Source organism: Mustelus asterias, chromosome 19 (assembly GCF_964213995.1).
Source record: "Mustelus asterias chromosome 19, sMusAst1.hap1.1, whole genome shotgun sequence".
In the NCBI taxonomy this organism is placed as follows: domain Eukaryota; kingdom Metazoa; phylum Chordata; class Chondrichthyes; order Carcharhiniformes; family Triakidae; genus Mustelus; species Mustelus asterias.
The window spans coordinates 20,372,072-20,388,228 of NC_135819.1; the positions used below are offsets into that span (position 1 = coordinate 20,372,072).

At 47.0% G+C, this 16,157-nt stretch overlaps 1 protein-coding gene across 1 annotated transcript in view; it reads right to left on the minus strand.

The window, feature by feature from the left end:
• Positions 1 to 15,763, minus strand: part of LOC144507808 (sterile alpha motif domain-containing protein 1-like) — an 84,049-nt gene extending 68,286 nt beyond the window's left edge. Inside the window, exon 1 of the mRNA XM_078235122.1 lies at positions 15,288 to 15,763. Coding sequence (XP_078091248.1) covers positions 15,288 to 15,665 — 378 coding nt within the window. The 5' untranslated portion in view covers positions 15,666 to 15,763. The remainder of the gene's footprint in view (positions 1 to 15,287) is intronic.
• Between the last annotated feature and the right edge of the window lie 394 nt (positions 15,764 to 16,157).

A 16,157-nucleotide genomic window follows, 5' to 3' on the forward strand; every position in this document is an offset into this window, starting at 1 on the left:
CTCAAATCTCCTTTGAACTTTCACCCTTTTACCTTAAACCTGTGCACCCTGGAACAGTAAATCTGGAACCGGTCGCCAGTAGAAAGTTTTTCTTGTTAGTCTAGCTCCATGCTCCATGTTGGGGGTATACTACAGGTCCCCCAACAGCCCAAGGGAAGTGGAAGAACAGATATGTCAGGAGATACTGGATAGGTGCAGGAAAAATAGGGTTGTTGTAGTGGGAGACTTCAATTTCCCTGGTATAGACTGGAAATCGCTTAGAGCTGGGACTCTGAATGGGGAGGAATTTGTAAAATGCGTACAGGAAGGTTCTTTGGAACAATATGTAGATAGCCCGACTAGAGAGGGGGCTATACTGGACCTCGTACTGGGGAATGAGCCCAGTCAGGTCTCAATAGTGACCACAATTCTGTTAGCTTTAGGATAGCGATGGAAAAGGATGACTGGCGTCCCAAGGGTAAGGTGTTGGATTGGGGGAAGGCTAACTTTAGTGGGATTAGGCAGAAATTGGCAGCTGTTGATTGGGAGAGGCTGTTTGAGGGTAAATCCACATCTGGCATGTGGGTGTCTTTTAAGGAACAGTTGTTAGGGCTGCAGGACAGGCATGTGCCTGTAAAAAAGGATAGGAAGGGTAGGATTCGAGAACCGTGGATAACCAGGGAAATTGAGGGATTGGTCAAAAAGAAAAGAGAGGCGTATGTTAGGTCCAGGCAGCTAAAAACGGAGGGAGCTCTGGAGGAACACAAAGAAAGTAGGAAAGAACTCAAACGAGGAATTAGAAGGGCAAAAAGGGGTCACGAAATGTCCTTGGCTGACAGGATTAAGGAGAATCCCAAGGCATTTTATTCATACGTTAGGAACAAAAGGGTTGTCAGGGAAAAAATAGGACCTCTCAGGGACAAAAGTGGGGAATTATGCTTAGAGCCCAAAGAAGTAGGGGAGATCCTAAATGAATACTTTGCGTCGGTATTCATAAAGGAGAGGGATGTGTTGACTGGGAGTGTCTCGGAGGGGAGTGTTGACCCGTTAGAGAAAATCTCCATTGCAAGGGAGGAAGTGTTAGGTTTTTTAAAGAATATAAAGACTGACAAATCCCCAGGGCCTGATGGAATCTATCCAAGGCTGCTCAGGGAGACGAGAGATTAAATTGCTGGGCCTCTGACACAAATCTTTGTCTCGTCACTGGACACAGGTGAGGTCCCAGAGGATTGGAGGATAGCTAATGTGGTCCCGTTATTTAAGAAGGGTAGGAAGGATAACCCGGGAAATTATAGACCGGTGAGCTTGACGTCCATGGTAGGGAAGTTGTTGGAGAGGATTCTTAGAGATAGGATGTATGCGCATTTAGAAAGGAATAAACTCATTCACGATAGTCAGCATGGTTTTGTGAGAGGGAAGTCATGCCTCACTAACCTGGTGGAGTTTTTTGAAGAAGTGACTAGAATGGTTGACGAGGGAAGGGCCGTGGATGTCGTCTATATGGACTTTAGTAAAGCGTTTGACAAAGTACCTCATGGTAGGTTGGTGCAAAAGGTTGGATTTCATGGGATAAAGGGGGAGGTGGCTAGATGTGTGGAGAACTGGCTTGGTCACAGAAGACAGAGGGTGGTAGTGGAACGGTCTTTTTCCGGCTGGAGGCCTGTGACTAGTGGTGTTCCGCAGGGCTCTGTATTGGGACCTCTGCTGTTTGTGATTTATATAAACGATCTGGAAGAAGGTGTAACTGGGGTGATCAGTAAGTTTGCCGACGACACGAAATTGGCTGGACTTGCAGATAGTGAGGAGCATTGTCAGACATTACAGATGGATATAGATAGGCTGGAAATTTGGGCAAAGAAATGGCAGATGGAGTTCAATCCAGATAAATGCGAAGTGATGCATTTTGGTAGAGCTAATGTAGGGGGGAGCTATATGATAAATGGCAGAACCATAAAGGGTGTAGATACGCAGAGGGACCTGGGTGTGCAAGTCCACAGATCCTTGGAGGTGACGTCACAGGTGGAGAAGGTGGTGAAGGCGGCATATGGCATGCTTGTCTTTATAGGACGGGGCATAGAGTATAAAAGTTGGGGTCTGATGTTGCAGTTGTATAGAACGTTGGTTCGGCCGCATTTGGAATACTGCGCCCAGTTCTGGTCGCCACACTACCAGAAGGACGTGGAGGCTTTAGAGAGAGTGCAGAGGAGGTTTACCAGGATGTTGCCTGGTATGGAAGGGCTTAGTTATGAGGAGAGATTGGGTAAACTGGGGTTGTTCTCACTGGAAAGGCGGAGGATGAGGGGAGACCTAATAGAGGTGTATAAAATTATGAAAGGAATAGATAGGGTGAACGGTGGGAAGCTTTTCCCCAGGTCGGTGGTGACGTTCACGAAGGGTCATAGGTACAAGGTGAGGGGGGGGGGGGGGGTAGGTTTAACACGGATACCAGAAGGACATATTTTACACAGAGGGTAGGGGGGCCTGGAATGCACTGCCGGGCAAGGTGGTGGAGGTGGACACACTGGGAACGTTTAAGACTTATCTAGATAGCCACATGAACGGAGTGGGAATGGAGGGATACAAAAGAATGGTCTAGTTTGGACCAGGGAGCGGCGCGGGCTTGGAGGGCCGAAGGGCCTGTTCCTGTGCTGTATTGTTCTTTGTTCTATGCCAAGGAATTGGCACTTTCCAAAATCCAAGTTTGCTTAATTCTCCAGCGCATCAATCTCCTGCTCCTTTTCCACATCTCAATCATCCTCTCTCTCCAATACACTTGGTTTACGACAGGTCTACCACCCCCTCCCAACTCTCTTTCACAATTTGTTTTGCTGTCCAAAGCCCCCATCACTAAATCCGTTGCTCTCCTGTCCAACGTTGGTCTCTGCATTGACTGACCTGTCTTACCCATTGACTTCCCCTTCACCTGGTATGGAGGGGAGATCCTATGAGGAGAGGCTGAGGGATTTGGGATTGTTTTCGCTGGAAAGGCGGCGGCTAAGAGGGGATCTTATTGAAACATATAAGATGATTAGAGGTTTAGATAGGGTGGATAGTGATAGCCTTTTTCCTCTGATGGAGAAATCCAGCACGAGGGGGCATGGCTTTAAATTGAGGGGGGGTAGTTATAGAACCGATGTCAGGGGTAGGTTCTTTACCCAGAGGGTGGTGAGGGATTGGAATGCCCTGCCAGCATCAGTAGTAAATGCGCCTAGTTTGGGGGCGTTTAAGAGATCCGTAGATAGGTTCATGGACGAAAAGAAATTGGTTTAGGTTGGAGGGTCACAGTTTTTTTTTTTTTAACTGGTCGGTGCAACATCGTGGGCCGAAGGGCCTGTTCTGCGCTGTAATGTTCTATGTTCTATGTTCTACCTCAACTCATTCGCCTCCACTCTGACTATCCATTACAGATACAGTCCAACACTAACCGCTGGTTAGATAAAGTATTGATTAGAAACAGTATAAAACCTCAGAGAGGCCACAATAAAATCTGAATAAACATATACAGTCAACATCAACAACTTTGCATTTCTGACCACTGAGTTCTTGAAGTGCTTTACTGCCAACGATGTTTGTTTGGTGTATTGCAAGAAAGGTGACAGCCATTGACTTCAGGAAGCGTAGTGGAGGACATGCCCCTGTCTACATCAACGGGGATGAAGTGGAAATGGTCGAGAACTTCCAAGTTTTTTGGTGTCCAGATCACCAACAACCTGTCCTGGTCCCTCCACGCTGATGCTATAGTTAAGAAAGCCCACCAACTTTCCCAGGAGGCATGTCTGCTACAACTCTCACCAATTTTTACAGACGCACCATAGAAAGTATCCTTTCTGGTTGTATCACAGCTCGGTATGGGCTCCTGCTTTAACCAAGACCGCAAGAAACTACGAAGGGTTTTGAACGTAGCCCAGTCCATCACGCAAACCAGCCTCCCATCCATTGACTCTGTCTACACTTCCCGCTGCCTTGGAAAAGCAGCCAGCATAATTAAGGACCCCACACACCCCGGACATTCTCTCTTCCACCTTCTTCCATCGGGAAAAAGATACAAAAGTCTGAGATCATGTACCAACCGACTCGAGAACAGCTTCTTCCCTGCTCCTGTCAGACTTCTGAATCGACCTACCTTGCATTAAGTTGATCTTTCTCTACACCCTAGCTATGACTAACACGACATTCTGCACTCTCTCCTTTCCTTCTCCTCTATGTACTCTATGAACAGTATGCTTTGTATAGCACACAGAAATAATACTTTTCACTGTGTCCCAATACATGACAATAAGAAATCAAATTTAAAAAAATTAAATAAAGGACAGCCAGATTGTGCACAGCAAGCTCCCACTAACAGCAAAGTGACAATAACCAAATAATGTTTCTTGTGCTGTTGACTGAAGGATAAATATTGGCCAGAAATATTGGCTGTTCTTCAATATAATGTCTCACGAGCTTTGACATCCACCCAAGAGGGCTTCAGTTCAACGCTGTGCCCGAAAGTTATTTCCAACAGCACAACACTCCTTAAGATGCTTCATGTGATGGATTAGTAAACCAAATTTGACACAGCCTCATGAGATACTGGAACAGGTGCAAAAGCTTGGCGAGAGAGGTAATAGCGCGTCATAAAGGGAGAGAGGTAGAGGGGGACACGCTTGGGACAGGAATTCCAGAGCCTCGGACCCAGGCAACTGAAGATGTGGCTACCAATGGTGTAGCAGGCAAAAGTTGGACATGCTCAAGAGGCCAAAATTGGAAGAGTGCCGAAACCTCGGAGCGTGGTAGGATTGGATGAGGTTACGGATGGAGTCAATTCTCAGCGAGGCTAAGAATTTTAAAATCAAGGTGCAGGTGGCCTGAAACCTGCTGAGCACAGGGATGGCGAGTGGACAGAACCTGGTGTGAATTAGCGCACAGAAAATAGGAGGAGGCAGTCATTCGGCCCTTTGAGCTTGCTCCACCCTTCACTATGATCACAGCTGATCATCCAATTCAATACTCTGATCCCACCTTCCTCCCTAAAAGTTTATTTATTAGTGTCACAAGTAAGGCTTACATTAACACTGCAATGAAGTTATTGTAAAAATCCCCTAGTCGTCACACTACGGTGCCTGTTCGGGGACACTGAGGGAGAATTTAGCATGGCCAATACACCTAACCAGCACGCCTTTCGGACTGTGGGAGGAAACCGGAGCACCCGGAGGAAACCCATGCAGACATGGGGAGAACATGCAGACTCTGTACAGACAGTGACCCAAGCTGGGAATCGAACCTGGGTCTCTGGCTCTGAGAGACAGCAGTGCTAACCACAGCGCCACTCTTTGTTCCCCTTTGCCTCGGGTAACATATCTAACTTCCTCTTGAAAACATTCAATGTTTTGGCCTCAACTACTTGCTGTGGTAGCGAATTCCACAGGCTCACCACTCCCTGGGTGAAGAAATTTCTCCTCATCTCTGTCCTAAACTGTATCCTCAGACTGTGATCCCCTAGTTTTGGACTCCCCCACCAACTGGAACATCCTTCTTGCAGCTACCCTGTCTAGTCCTGTTAGAATTTTATAGGTTTCTATGAGATTCCCCCCTCATTCTTCTGAACTCCAATCTTAACCGACTCAAATCTCTCCTCATACGTCAGTTCCACCATCCCAGGAATCAGTCTGATAAAGGCTCCATAGCAAGGACATCCGTCCTCAGATAAGGGGACCAAAACTGCACAGAGCAGCAGAGTTAAAGTTTATTTATTAGTCACAAGTAAGGCTTACATTAACACTGCAATGAAGTTACTGTGAAAATCCTCTAGTCGCCACAGTCCAGCGCCTGTTTGGGTCAATGCACCCTAACCAGCACGTCTTTCAGATTGTGGGAGGGAACCGGAGCACCCGGAGGAAACCCACGCAGACACGGGGCGAACGTGCAAACTCCACACAGACAGTGACCCAAGCCGGGAATCGAACCCGGGTCCCTGGCGCTGTGAGGCAGCAGTGCTAACCACTGTGCTATCTTCAAATCTGTGAAATCAAGATTACAAAGGGCTGAAGGTGGGAGGCTGACTGGAAGAGTATTGGAGTAATAGCGTTCAGAGGCAGCAATGGCTTGGGTGAGGGTTTCAGCAGCAGGAGAGCTTAAACAGGGCAGAGAAGCACATTGGTTCATGAGATCGAAATATACACCCTCGAGACGTGGTGTGGGTAAGTGTCATAAGCTCAGCTTAGAGCCAAATATGATGCCAGGTTTATACAAACTCAACTGGCCGGGGACTGGGATAGTCACAGTCTAACCCCAGCCTTGTCCGGCAAGAGACCAACACTAAGTTAGTTACGCACAGTCAAACACTAACCACCAGGCAGAGCAATACCAGGCATACCAAAAAATGAGGTATCAAAGAACAAAGCACAATACAGCACAGGAACAGGCCCTTCGGCCCTCCAAGCCTGCGCCGCTCATGTGCCCAACTAGACCATTCGTTTGTATCCCTCAATTCCCAGTCTGTTCATGTGGTTATCTAGATAAGTCTTAAACGATCCCAGCGTGTCCGCCTCAATCACCTTGCTTGGCAGTGCATTCCAGGCCCCCACCACCCTCTGTGTAAAATACATCCCCCTGACATCTGTATTGAACCTTGCCCCCCTCATCTTGAACCCGTGACCCCTTGTGTTCGTCACCTCCGACCTGGGAAAAAGCTTCCCACTGTTCACCCTATCTATGCCCTTCATAATTTTATACATCTCTATTAGGTCGCCCCTCATCCTCCGTCTTTCCAGGGAGAACAACCCCAGTATCAACCAGGTAAAGCTACAACACAGGGCTACTTCCATCCAAACAGCATAGGCAACAAGTAAAAGAGCAAAGCGATTCCACAACCAACAGATCAGATTGAAGCTCTGCAGTCCTGCCACATCCAGCTATGAATGATGGTGGACAATTAAACAACTCACCGGAGGAGGAGGCTCCACAAATATCCCCATCCTCAATGGTGGAGGAGCCCAGCACATCAATGCATAAGGTAGCATTATCACATTAGTTATACATGCCAACTAATTGGCATTTTCTGACACTAAACATTAGTTCGACAATCTGACATTAACTAGTGGGTACAGTCTGGGATTAACCATTAGATATGTCCAACACTAACTATTAGACTAACATGATGTGGAGTTGTCGACCTTGGACTGGGGTAGGCACAGTAAGAAGTCTCACAACACCAGGTTAAAGTCCAACAGGTTTATTTGGTATCACGAGCTTTTGGAGCACTGCCCCTTCATCAGGTGAGTGGAGAGTTGGGTTCACAAACAGGGCATATATAGACACAAACTCAATCGCAAGGTAATGGTTGAAATGCAAGTCTTAACAGGTAATCAAGTCTTTACAGGTGCAGACAATGTGAGTGGAGAGAGCGTTAAGCACAGGTTAAAGAGATGTGTATTGTCTCCAGCCAGGACAGTTAGTGAGATTTTGCAAGCCCAGGCAAGTCGTGGGGGTTACAGATAGTGTGACATGAACCCAAGATCCCGGTTGAGGCCGTCCTCATGTGTGCGGAACTTGGCTATCAGTTTCTGCTCAGCGATTCTGCGTTGTCATGTGTCGTGAAGGCCGCCTTGGAGAACGTTAACATGTCCTCTTGGGTTCATGTCACACTATCTGTAACACCCACGATTTTCCTGGGCTTGCAAAATCTCACTAACTGTTCTGGCTTGAGACAATTCACACCTCTTTAACCTGTGTTTAACCCTCTCTCCACTCACATTGTCTGTACCTGTAAAGACTTGATTGCCTGTAAAGACTCGCATTCCAACCATTATCTTGTAATTGAGTTTGTGTCTACATACGCCCCGTGAAACAAATCCTGCACTCACCTGATGAAGGAGCGGCGCTCCGAAAGCTAGTGCTACCAAATAAACCTGTTGGACCTTAACCTGGTGTTGTGAGACTACTTCCTGTATTAGACAAACACAATCTGATACTAACCCAAACGGCAGTGTCCAAAACTAACATTACTTCCACACAACCTGACATTCACCACCTTGGTATGATATGGTACTAACCATTAGTTAGGCACAGTCTTACCACTAACCTTAAATTAGACACAGTCCCACACTATTACTTACATACAGTCCAACATTAACTGATGGACACAGTGCAAGACTAATTAATTGGGCAGTATAATATTAACCATTATTGAGACACCTATCATTGGACAATGTCAAGACTAACCAAAGGCCATCTGTATTAAATGGTGGATACAGTCCGGCAGTAACCACTAGTTAGATGCAGATTACCCATTAAACACAATCCAAAGTTTTAAGTTTATATATTCGTGTCACAAGTAGCTTTACATTAACACTGCAACGAAGTTACTGTGAAAATCCCCTAGTCGCCACACTCCAGCGCCTGTTCGGGTAACACTGAGGGAGAATTTAGCACAGCCAATGCACCTAACCAGCACGTCTTTCGGACTGTGGGAGGAAACCGGAGCACCCGGAGGAAACCCACACAGACATGGGGAGAACGTGCAGACTCTGCACAGACAGTGACCCAAGCCGGGAATCGAACCTGACACTGTGAGGCAGCAGTGCTAACCACTGTGCCACCAGTTGGACATGGAACAGGGCTATCTATTGGGTAGACATAGTCCAAGTTAACTACTAGACAAGAAACCAAGACTAACTAGTAACCATCAGGTTGGCACAGTCGATATTACTAGTAGGCATAGTCTGCAGTGGACACAATCCAAACTAGTAAGCACAGTTCAATACCAACTATTCATTAGACAGCATCCTACACTAAATATCACTGGGCATATCACTGGATTCATGAGGGGAATGTCGTGCTTGACGAACTTGTTGGATTTTTATGAAGATGTGACTAGTGCGGTTGACGGAGGGGAACCGGTGGATGCGGTGTTTTTGGATTTCCAAAAGGCGTTTGATAAGGTGCCTCACAAAAGGTTGCTGAAGAAGATTGGGTCACACGGAGTTGGGGGTAGGGTGTTAGCGTGGATTGGGGATTGGCTAGCCGACAGGAAGCAGAGAGTCGGAATAAATGGGTGCTTTTCTGGTTGGCAGATGGTAACTAGTGGCGTGCCGCAGGGATCGGTACTGGGGCCTCAACTATTTACCATTTATATAGATGATCTGGAGGAGGGGACTGAGTGTAGGGTAACAAAGTTTGCAGACGACACAAAGATAAGTGGAAAAGTGAATCGTGTGGAGGGCGTAGAAGGTCTGCAGAGAGATTTGGACAGGCTGAGTGAGTGGGCGAGGATCTGGCAGATGGAGTATAACGTTGACAAATGCGAGGTTATTCACTTTGGAAGAAATAATAGCAAATTGGATTATTATCTAAATGGAAAGAAATTACAACATGCTGCTGTGCAGAGGGACCTGGGGGTCCTTGTGCATGAGACGCAAAAACCCAGTCTGCAGGTGCAACAGGTGATCAAGAAGGCAAATGGGATGTTGGCCTATATCGCAAGGGGGATAGAATATAAAAGCAGAGATGTCTTGCTGCATCTGTACAGGGCATTGGTGAGGCCGCAGCTGGAATACTGTGTGCAGTATTGGTCCCCTTATTTGCGGAAGGATATATTGGCCTTGGAGAGAGTGCAGAGAAGGTTCACCAGGTTGATACCAGAGATGAGGGGTGTTGATTATAAGGAGAGACTGAGCAGATTGGGTTTGTACTCATTGGAATTTAGAAGGCTGAGGGGGGATCTTATAGAGACCTATAAGATAATGAAGGGGCTGGATAGGGTAGAGGTGGAGAGATTCTTTCCACTTAGAAAGGAAACTAGAACTAGAGGGCACAGCCTCAAAATAAAGGGGGGTCAGTTTAGGACAGAGTTGAGGAGGAACTTCTTCTCTCAGAGGGTGGTGAATCTCTGGAATTCTCTGCCCACTGAAGTGGTGGAGGCCACCTCGTTGAATATGTTTAAATCACGGATAGATGGATTCCTGATCGGTAAGGGAATTAGGGGTTTATAGGGATCAGGCGGGTAAGTGGAACTGATCCACATCAGATCAGCCATGATCTTATTGAATGGCGGGGCAGGCTCGAGGGGCTAGATGGCCGACTCCTGCTCCTATTTCTTATGTTCTTATAGGGGAAGCACAGTCCCATCCTAACCATTAGTTGGGCACAATCAACATTAACTAGTGGGCACGGTCTGTCATTAATTGTTAGACGCAACCCAACACCCATCATTAGACTCAGTCAACATCTATTGTTAGTTAGCTAGGGTTCCACAATAATGGTTAATTATAGGCAGTCAATAATAACGACTGGATCCGTCTCACAGCAACTGCTAGACAGAGTCCAAAATTAATTACACAACACAGTCTGACACTACCCATTAGCTTGGAAATATTCTGCAGTAACCATTAGACAAGCAGTCGGAAACTAGCCAGTAGACACAGTTCAATGCTAACAATTATTTAACACAGTCTTGGCAACGACCTGTGGTTAGATATCTTTCAATCTAACCATTAAACACATACTCTAATCAAACACTAACCAATAGTTAAACACAGCCTCACACCCAGTAGAGGGCATGCACCAACACCCACCAGGAAATATGCACTGACACCCACTATTGCACATTCCCAAACAAACAAGTGGCAGGCTCCAACACTAACTGGAGACCAGACTCTGAGACCAGAGGCTACGATTCAATGCTAACAGCACGGTCTCAAGCTAACTAGGTGGCATTCCCTGACCGATCAGCATTCAGCAACATTAGCTGGAACGGTCTGGGGCCATCTAATTAACAGTCACACTAACTAGTGGGCACCGTCTGACACTAGTGGGTAGAATCCGACATTAACTAGCTAGCACTTCCAAGCTAACTAGTGGGAACAGCTGACGATCCCTATTTACTAGCGGGCAAGGTCTGTTACTCCCCACCCGAGACTCCCACAATAAGTAGTTGGCACTCACGCTAACTAGTCCAAAACTAATTAGATAGCACTCCTTTACTAACTAGTATGCATGGGTCTGGCACTTAACTAGCTTTCTCACTAGTGGACACGGTCCAGGCAGCTGGGCAATCCCACGCTAACTAGCGGGCAGAGTCTGACATTAACTATTTGCCACTTCCACACCAACTAGTTATCACTCCTTGACTAATTTGTCAATCCCAAAGTCTTTTATAGGCATATAAATGGTAAATATATGGTAAAAGGGAGGACTGGGGCCAATAGATGGTGGTGATCTTTCAGGAATCACTGGAGTTAGGGAAGGTCCCAGAGGACTGGAAGAAGGCTAATGTAACACCCCTGTTTAAGAAGGGAGGGAGGCAGAAGATGGGAAATTATAGGCCAGTTAGCCTGACCTCGGTTGTGGGTAAGATCTTGGAGTCCATTATTAAGGATGAAATTGCGGAGTATTTGGATACTTGGAAAGCACTGGCACGGATAGAAGATCGGCTGACGGACAGAAGGCAGAAAGTGGGGGTGGGGGGGGGGTCCTTTTCAGGATGGCAACTGGTGACTAGCGGTGTTCCACAGGGGTCAGTGTTGGAACCACAACTTTTCACTCTATACATTAATGATCTGGAAGATGGAACTGAGGGCATGATTGCTAAATTTGCAAATGATACAAAGATATGTAGAGGGACAGGTGGTGTTGAGGAAGTGGGGAGACTGCAGAACGACTTGGACAGGTTAGGAGAGTGGATAAAGAAGTGGCAGATGGAATACCCCAATGTGGGAAAGTGTGAGGTTATACACTTTGGTATGAAGTTCTGAGGCATAGACTATTTTCTAAATGGGGAAGGGCTTCGGAAATCTGAAACACAAAAGGACTTGGGAGTCCTGGTTCAGGATTCTCTTAAGGTTAACGTGCAGGTTCAGTCAGCAGTTAGGAAGGCAAATTCAATGTTAGCATTCATGTCGAGGGGGCTAGAATACAAGAGCAGGGATGTACTTCTGAGGCTGTATAAGGCTCTGGTCAGACCCCATTCGGAATATTATGAGCAGTTTTGGGCCCCATACCTAAGGAAGGATGTGCCGGCCTTGGAAGGGGTGCAGAGGAGGTTCACAAGAATTATCCCAGCAATGAAGTTTACAGGGGAAAGGGTTTACAGGGGAAAGGCAGGGGAATGACACCAAGCGTAATGCTCGTTTGGAGAGCCAGTGCAGAAGTGATGGGCCGAATAGCTTCCTGCACCATAACAATTGTGAGATACTGGTTGTCACTCTCAAAGTAACTAGTTATTAATCCCCAACTAACCAGTCATCACTCTCAAAGTACAAGTTGTCACTCCCCACAGTAACGACTTATTACTTCCTGACTAACTAGCTGTCACTCCCAAAATACTTGTCACTTGCACAATAGCTAGTTATTACTCCAATACTAACTAGTTGTCATTCCTTCACTAACTAGTTATTACTCTATTATCTAACCATCACTCCCAGAACTAACTAGTTAATACTCCTGAACTAAGTTGTTGTAAATACCACACTAACTGGTTATTACTCTCTCACTAACTAGCTGTCCCTCCCTCATTACAGAGTTATCACTCCTGGACTAACCATCCACCACTCACACAGTGACTAGTTATTACTCCTGGACTAACTACCCGCCACTCACACAGTAACTAGTTACTATCCCGGGCTAACTAGTTTTTACTCTTGCACTAATTAGCTGTCACTCCCAGACTTACTACATCTTCAGTAACTTGTCACTCCTGCAGTAAAGTTATTACTTTCAGACAAACTTGCTGTCACTTTCTCACCAACTAGTTATTACTCCCAGATGGAATATTTGTCGCTCACACAGTATTAATCGTAGAATCCCTACAGTGCAGAGGAGGTCTTTTGGCCCATTGGTCTGCACTGACCCTGACAGAATATCTTACCCCAGGCTCTTCTTCCAACCCCACCCTATAACCCCATACATTTACCATGGCCAATGCACCCTAACCCGCACATCTTTTGGACTGTGGGAGGAAACTGGAGCACCCGGAGGAAACCCACGCAGACACGGGGAGAACGTACAGACTCCACACAGACAGTGACCCGAGGCCGGGATTTGAACCCGGGTCCCTGGCACTGAGGCAGCAGTGTTAACCTCTGTGCCACCGTGCCACCCGATGTGAAGGGCATATAATCTACAACCCTCTAGTTAGTGAGCATGCTGATGCACTGCAGGTGGGACAGGACTTTAAATGGAAATCACAGGATTCGGTTATTCCCCTGGACTAACTAGGTGTCACTTCTTCAGTGTAATTCTGTCACTAACTAGATGTCACTCCCTCACTAACTAGTTATTACTCACAAACCCACCACTTCACTAAGTAGCTGTCACTCCCTCACTAACCTTCACTAACTAGCTGTCACTCCCTCACTAACCAGCTGTCACTCCCTCACTAACCAGCTGTCACTCCCTCACTAACCAGCTGTTCATCTTTCACCAAACAGTTATTACTCCCTCACTAACTACCTGTCACTCACTATCCAGTTATTACTCTCTCACTAACAAGCTGCCACTTCCTTACCAACCAGTTATTACTCCCTGACTAACATGCTGTCACCCACTAACCAGTTGTCACTCCCTCACTAACCAGTTATTACACCCTCACTAACCAGCTGTCAGTCCCTCCATAACTCGTTATTACTCACAGACCCACCACTTTCACAGTAACTAGTTATTACTTTACTAACTAGCTGTCATCCCTTCACTGAGCAGTTATTTCTCCCTCACTAACCAGCTGCCACTCCCTCATTAACTAGTTATTACTCACAGACCCACCACTTTCACAGTAACTAGTTATTACTTCTGGACTAATTAGCTGTCACCCCCTCACTAACCAGCTGTCACTCCCTCACTAACCAGTTATTACTTCCCTCTAACTAGCTGTCACTCCCTCACTAACTAGCTATCACTGACTAGTTGTTACTCTCCCTAACCAGTTATTACCCTCTTACTAACTAGCTGTCACTAACTAACTGTAATTCCCTCACTAACCAGTCATAACTCCCTCACTAACTAGCTGTCACTCCCTCACTAACCAGCTGTCACTTCCTCTAACTAGTTGTTCATCTCCCAGTTATTATTCCCTTACTAACTAACTGTCACTCACTATCCAGTTATTACTCTCCCACTAGCAAACTGTCACTTCCTTACCAGGCAGTTATTACTCCCTGACTAACATGCTGTCACCCACTAACCAGTTGTCACTCCCTTACTAACCTGTTATTACTTTCTCACTAACCAGATGTCACTCCCTCACTAACCAGTAGTCAATCCCCTACTAACGAGTCATTACTCACTAACTAGCTGCCATGCTCACTAACTAGCTATCACTCCCTTCATAACTAGTTACTCACGGACCCACCACTTTCACAGTAACTAGTTATTACTTCTGGACTAATTAGCTGTCAACCCTCATGAACCGATTACTTCACTAACTAGCTGTCATCCCATCACTGAGCAGTTATTTCTCCCTCACTAACCAGCTGTCACTCCCTTATTAACTAATTACTCTCTCTGACTAGCTGCCTGTCCTTCACTAACCAGTTATTACTCCCCTCTAACTAGCTGTCACTCCCTCACTAACTAGCTGTCACTGACTAGCTGCCACTCTCACTAACTAGTTGTCACTCTCTCACTAACCAGTTATTACTCTCTCACTAATTGGCTGTCACTAACTAGCTGTAATTCTCTCATTAACTAGTTATAACTCCCTTGCTAACTAGCTGTCTCTCCCACACTAACTAGCTGTCACTATCTGTCACTCCCTCACTAACCAGTTATTAAACCTCACTAACAAGCTGTCACTATCAGTCCCTCATTAACTAGCAGTCAGTAACTATCTGACACTAACTAGCTGTCATTCTCTCACTAACCAGTTATAACTCCCTCACTAACTGTCAGTAACTAGCTGTCAGTGTCTCATTAATAAGTTATTACTCTCACTAACTAGTTGTCAGTAACTAGCTGTCAGTGTCTCATTAATCAGTTATCACTCTCACTAACTAGTTGTCAGTAACTAGCTGCCACTCTCATATTAACCTGTTATTACTCCCTCACTAACTAGCTGTCACTCTCCCACTAACCAGTTATTACTCCCTCACTAACTAGCTGTCAGTAACTAGCTGTCACTCTCCCACTAACCAGTTATTACTCCCTCACTAACTAGCTGTCAGTAACTAGCTGTCACTCTCCCACTAACCAGTTATTACTCCCTCACTAACTAGCTGTCAGTAACTAGCTGTCACTCTCCCACTAACCAGTTATTACTCTCACTAACTAGCTGTCACTAACTAGTTGTGAGTAACTAGCTGTCACTAACTAGCTGTCAGTAACTAGCTGTCACTCGCCTTGCGCTCAGTGCCGCTCCCGGGCTCCGGCACCTTCCTCCCGGGGCGGCTCCGCTCCGCCGCCCGCTGCCCGCGGCTCCCGGCTGGGCTGAGCTGCTGCCCCCGGAGCCGGGCTCGGGTGATGACGGTGCGGGGCTGGGGCTGCGGCTCCCGCTGCGCCCTGGCCGCGCTGCGGTAGGAGTGCGAGCCCTTGTAGCTGACCCGCAGCACGGTGCGGGAGCGCAGCAGCCGCTCCAGCTGGCGCCGGGTGCGGCTGGGGGCCAGTCCGTGCCTCCGCTGCACCATCTTACAGATCCGCTCCAGGTCCGGCCGAGCCTTGCGGCACCGCAGCGACTCGATCGTCTCCAGGATCCACTGCTTGCACTCGGCCTCCGACATCTCCCCGGCCCGATGGTGCCCCGCTCTCCGCGGCCTGTCTCCCCGTCCCGTCCCCGCTCGCCCTCCAGCCAAAGGCGGAAGCGCCGCTCCCTGCGACCCGCCCGGAGGTGGAGCGGGCGGAGCTCCCGCAGTGGGGCAGCAACCCGCTCCCACACAGTGGAGAGGAGCAAATAACACCCTGGGCTGCTGACAGAGGCGCATCCTAATCCCCTTGGGGAATAATAGCCCCAAACTGGGGGAAATATTCAGAGAATAATCACCCCAAACTGGGGGAAATATTCACTCCAAACTGGGGGAAATGTTAACCCGAACTAAGTGAAATATCAATCCCAAATTGAGGAAATGTTAATCCCAAATTGGGGATCTCTTAATCCCAAAATTTGGAATATTTTAATCCCAAATTGGGGATACATTAATCCCAAATTGGAGATATATTGATCCCAAATTGGGGATCTCTTAATCCCAAAATTGGGAATATTTTAATCCCAAAAT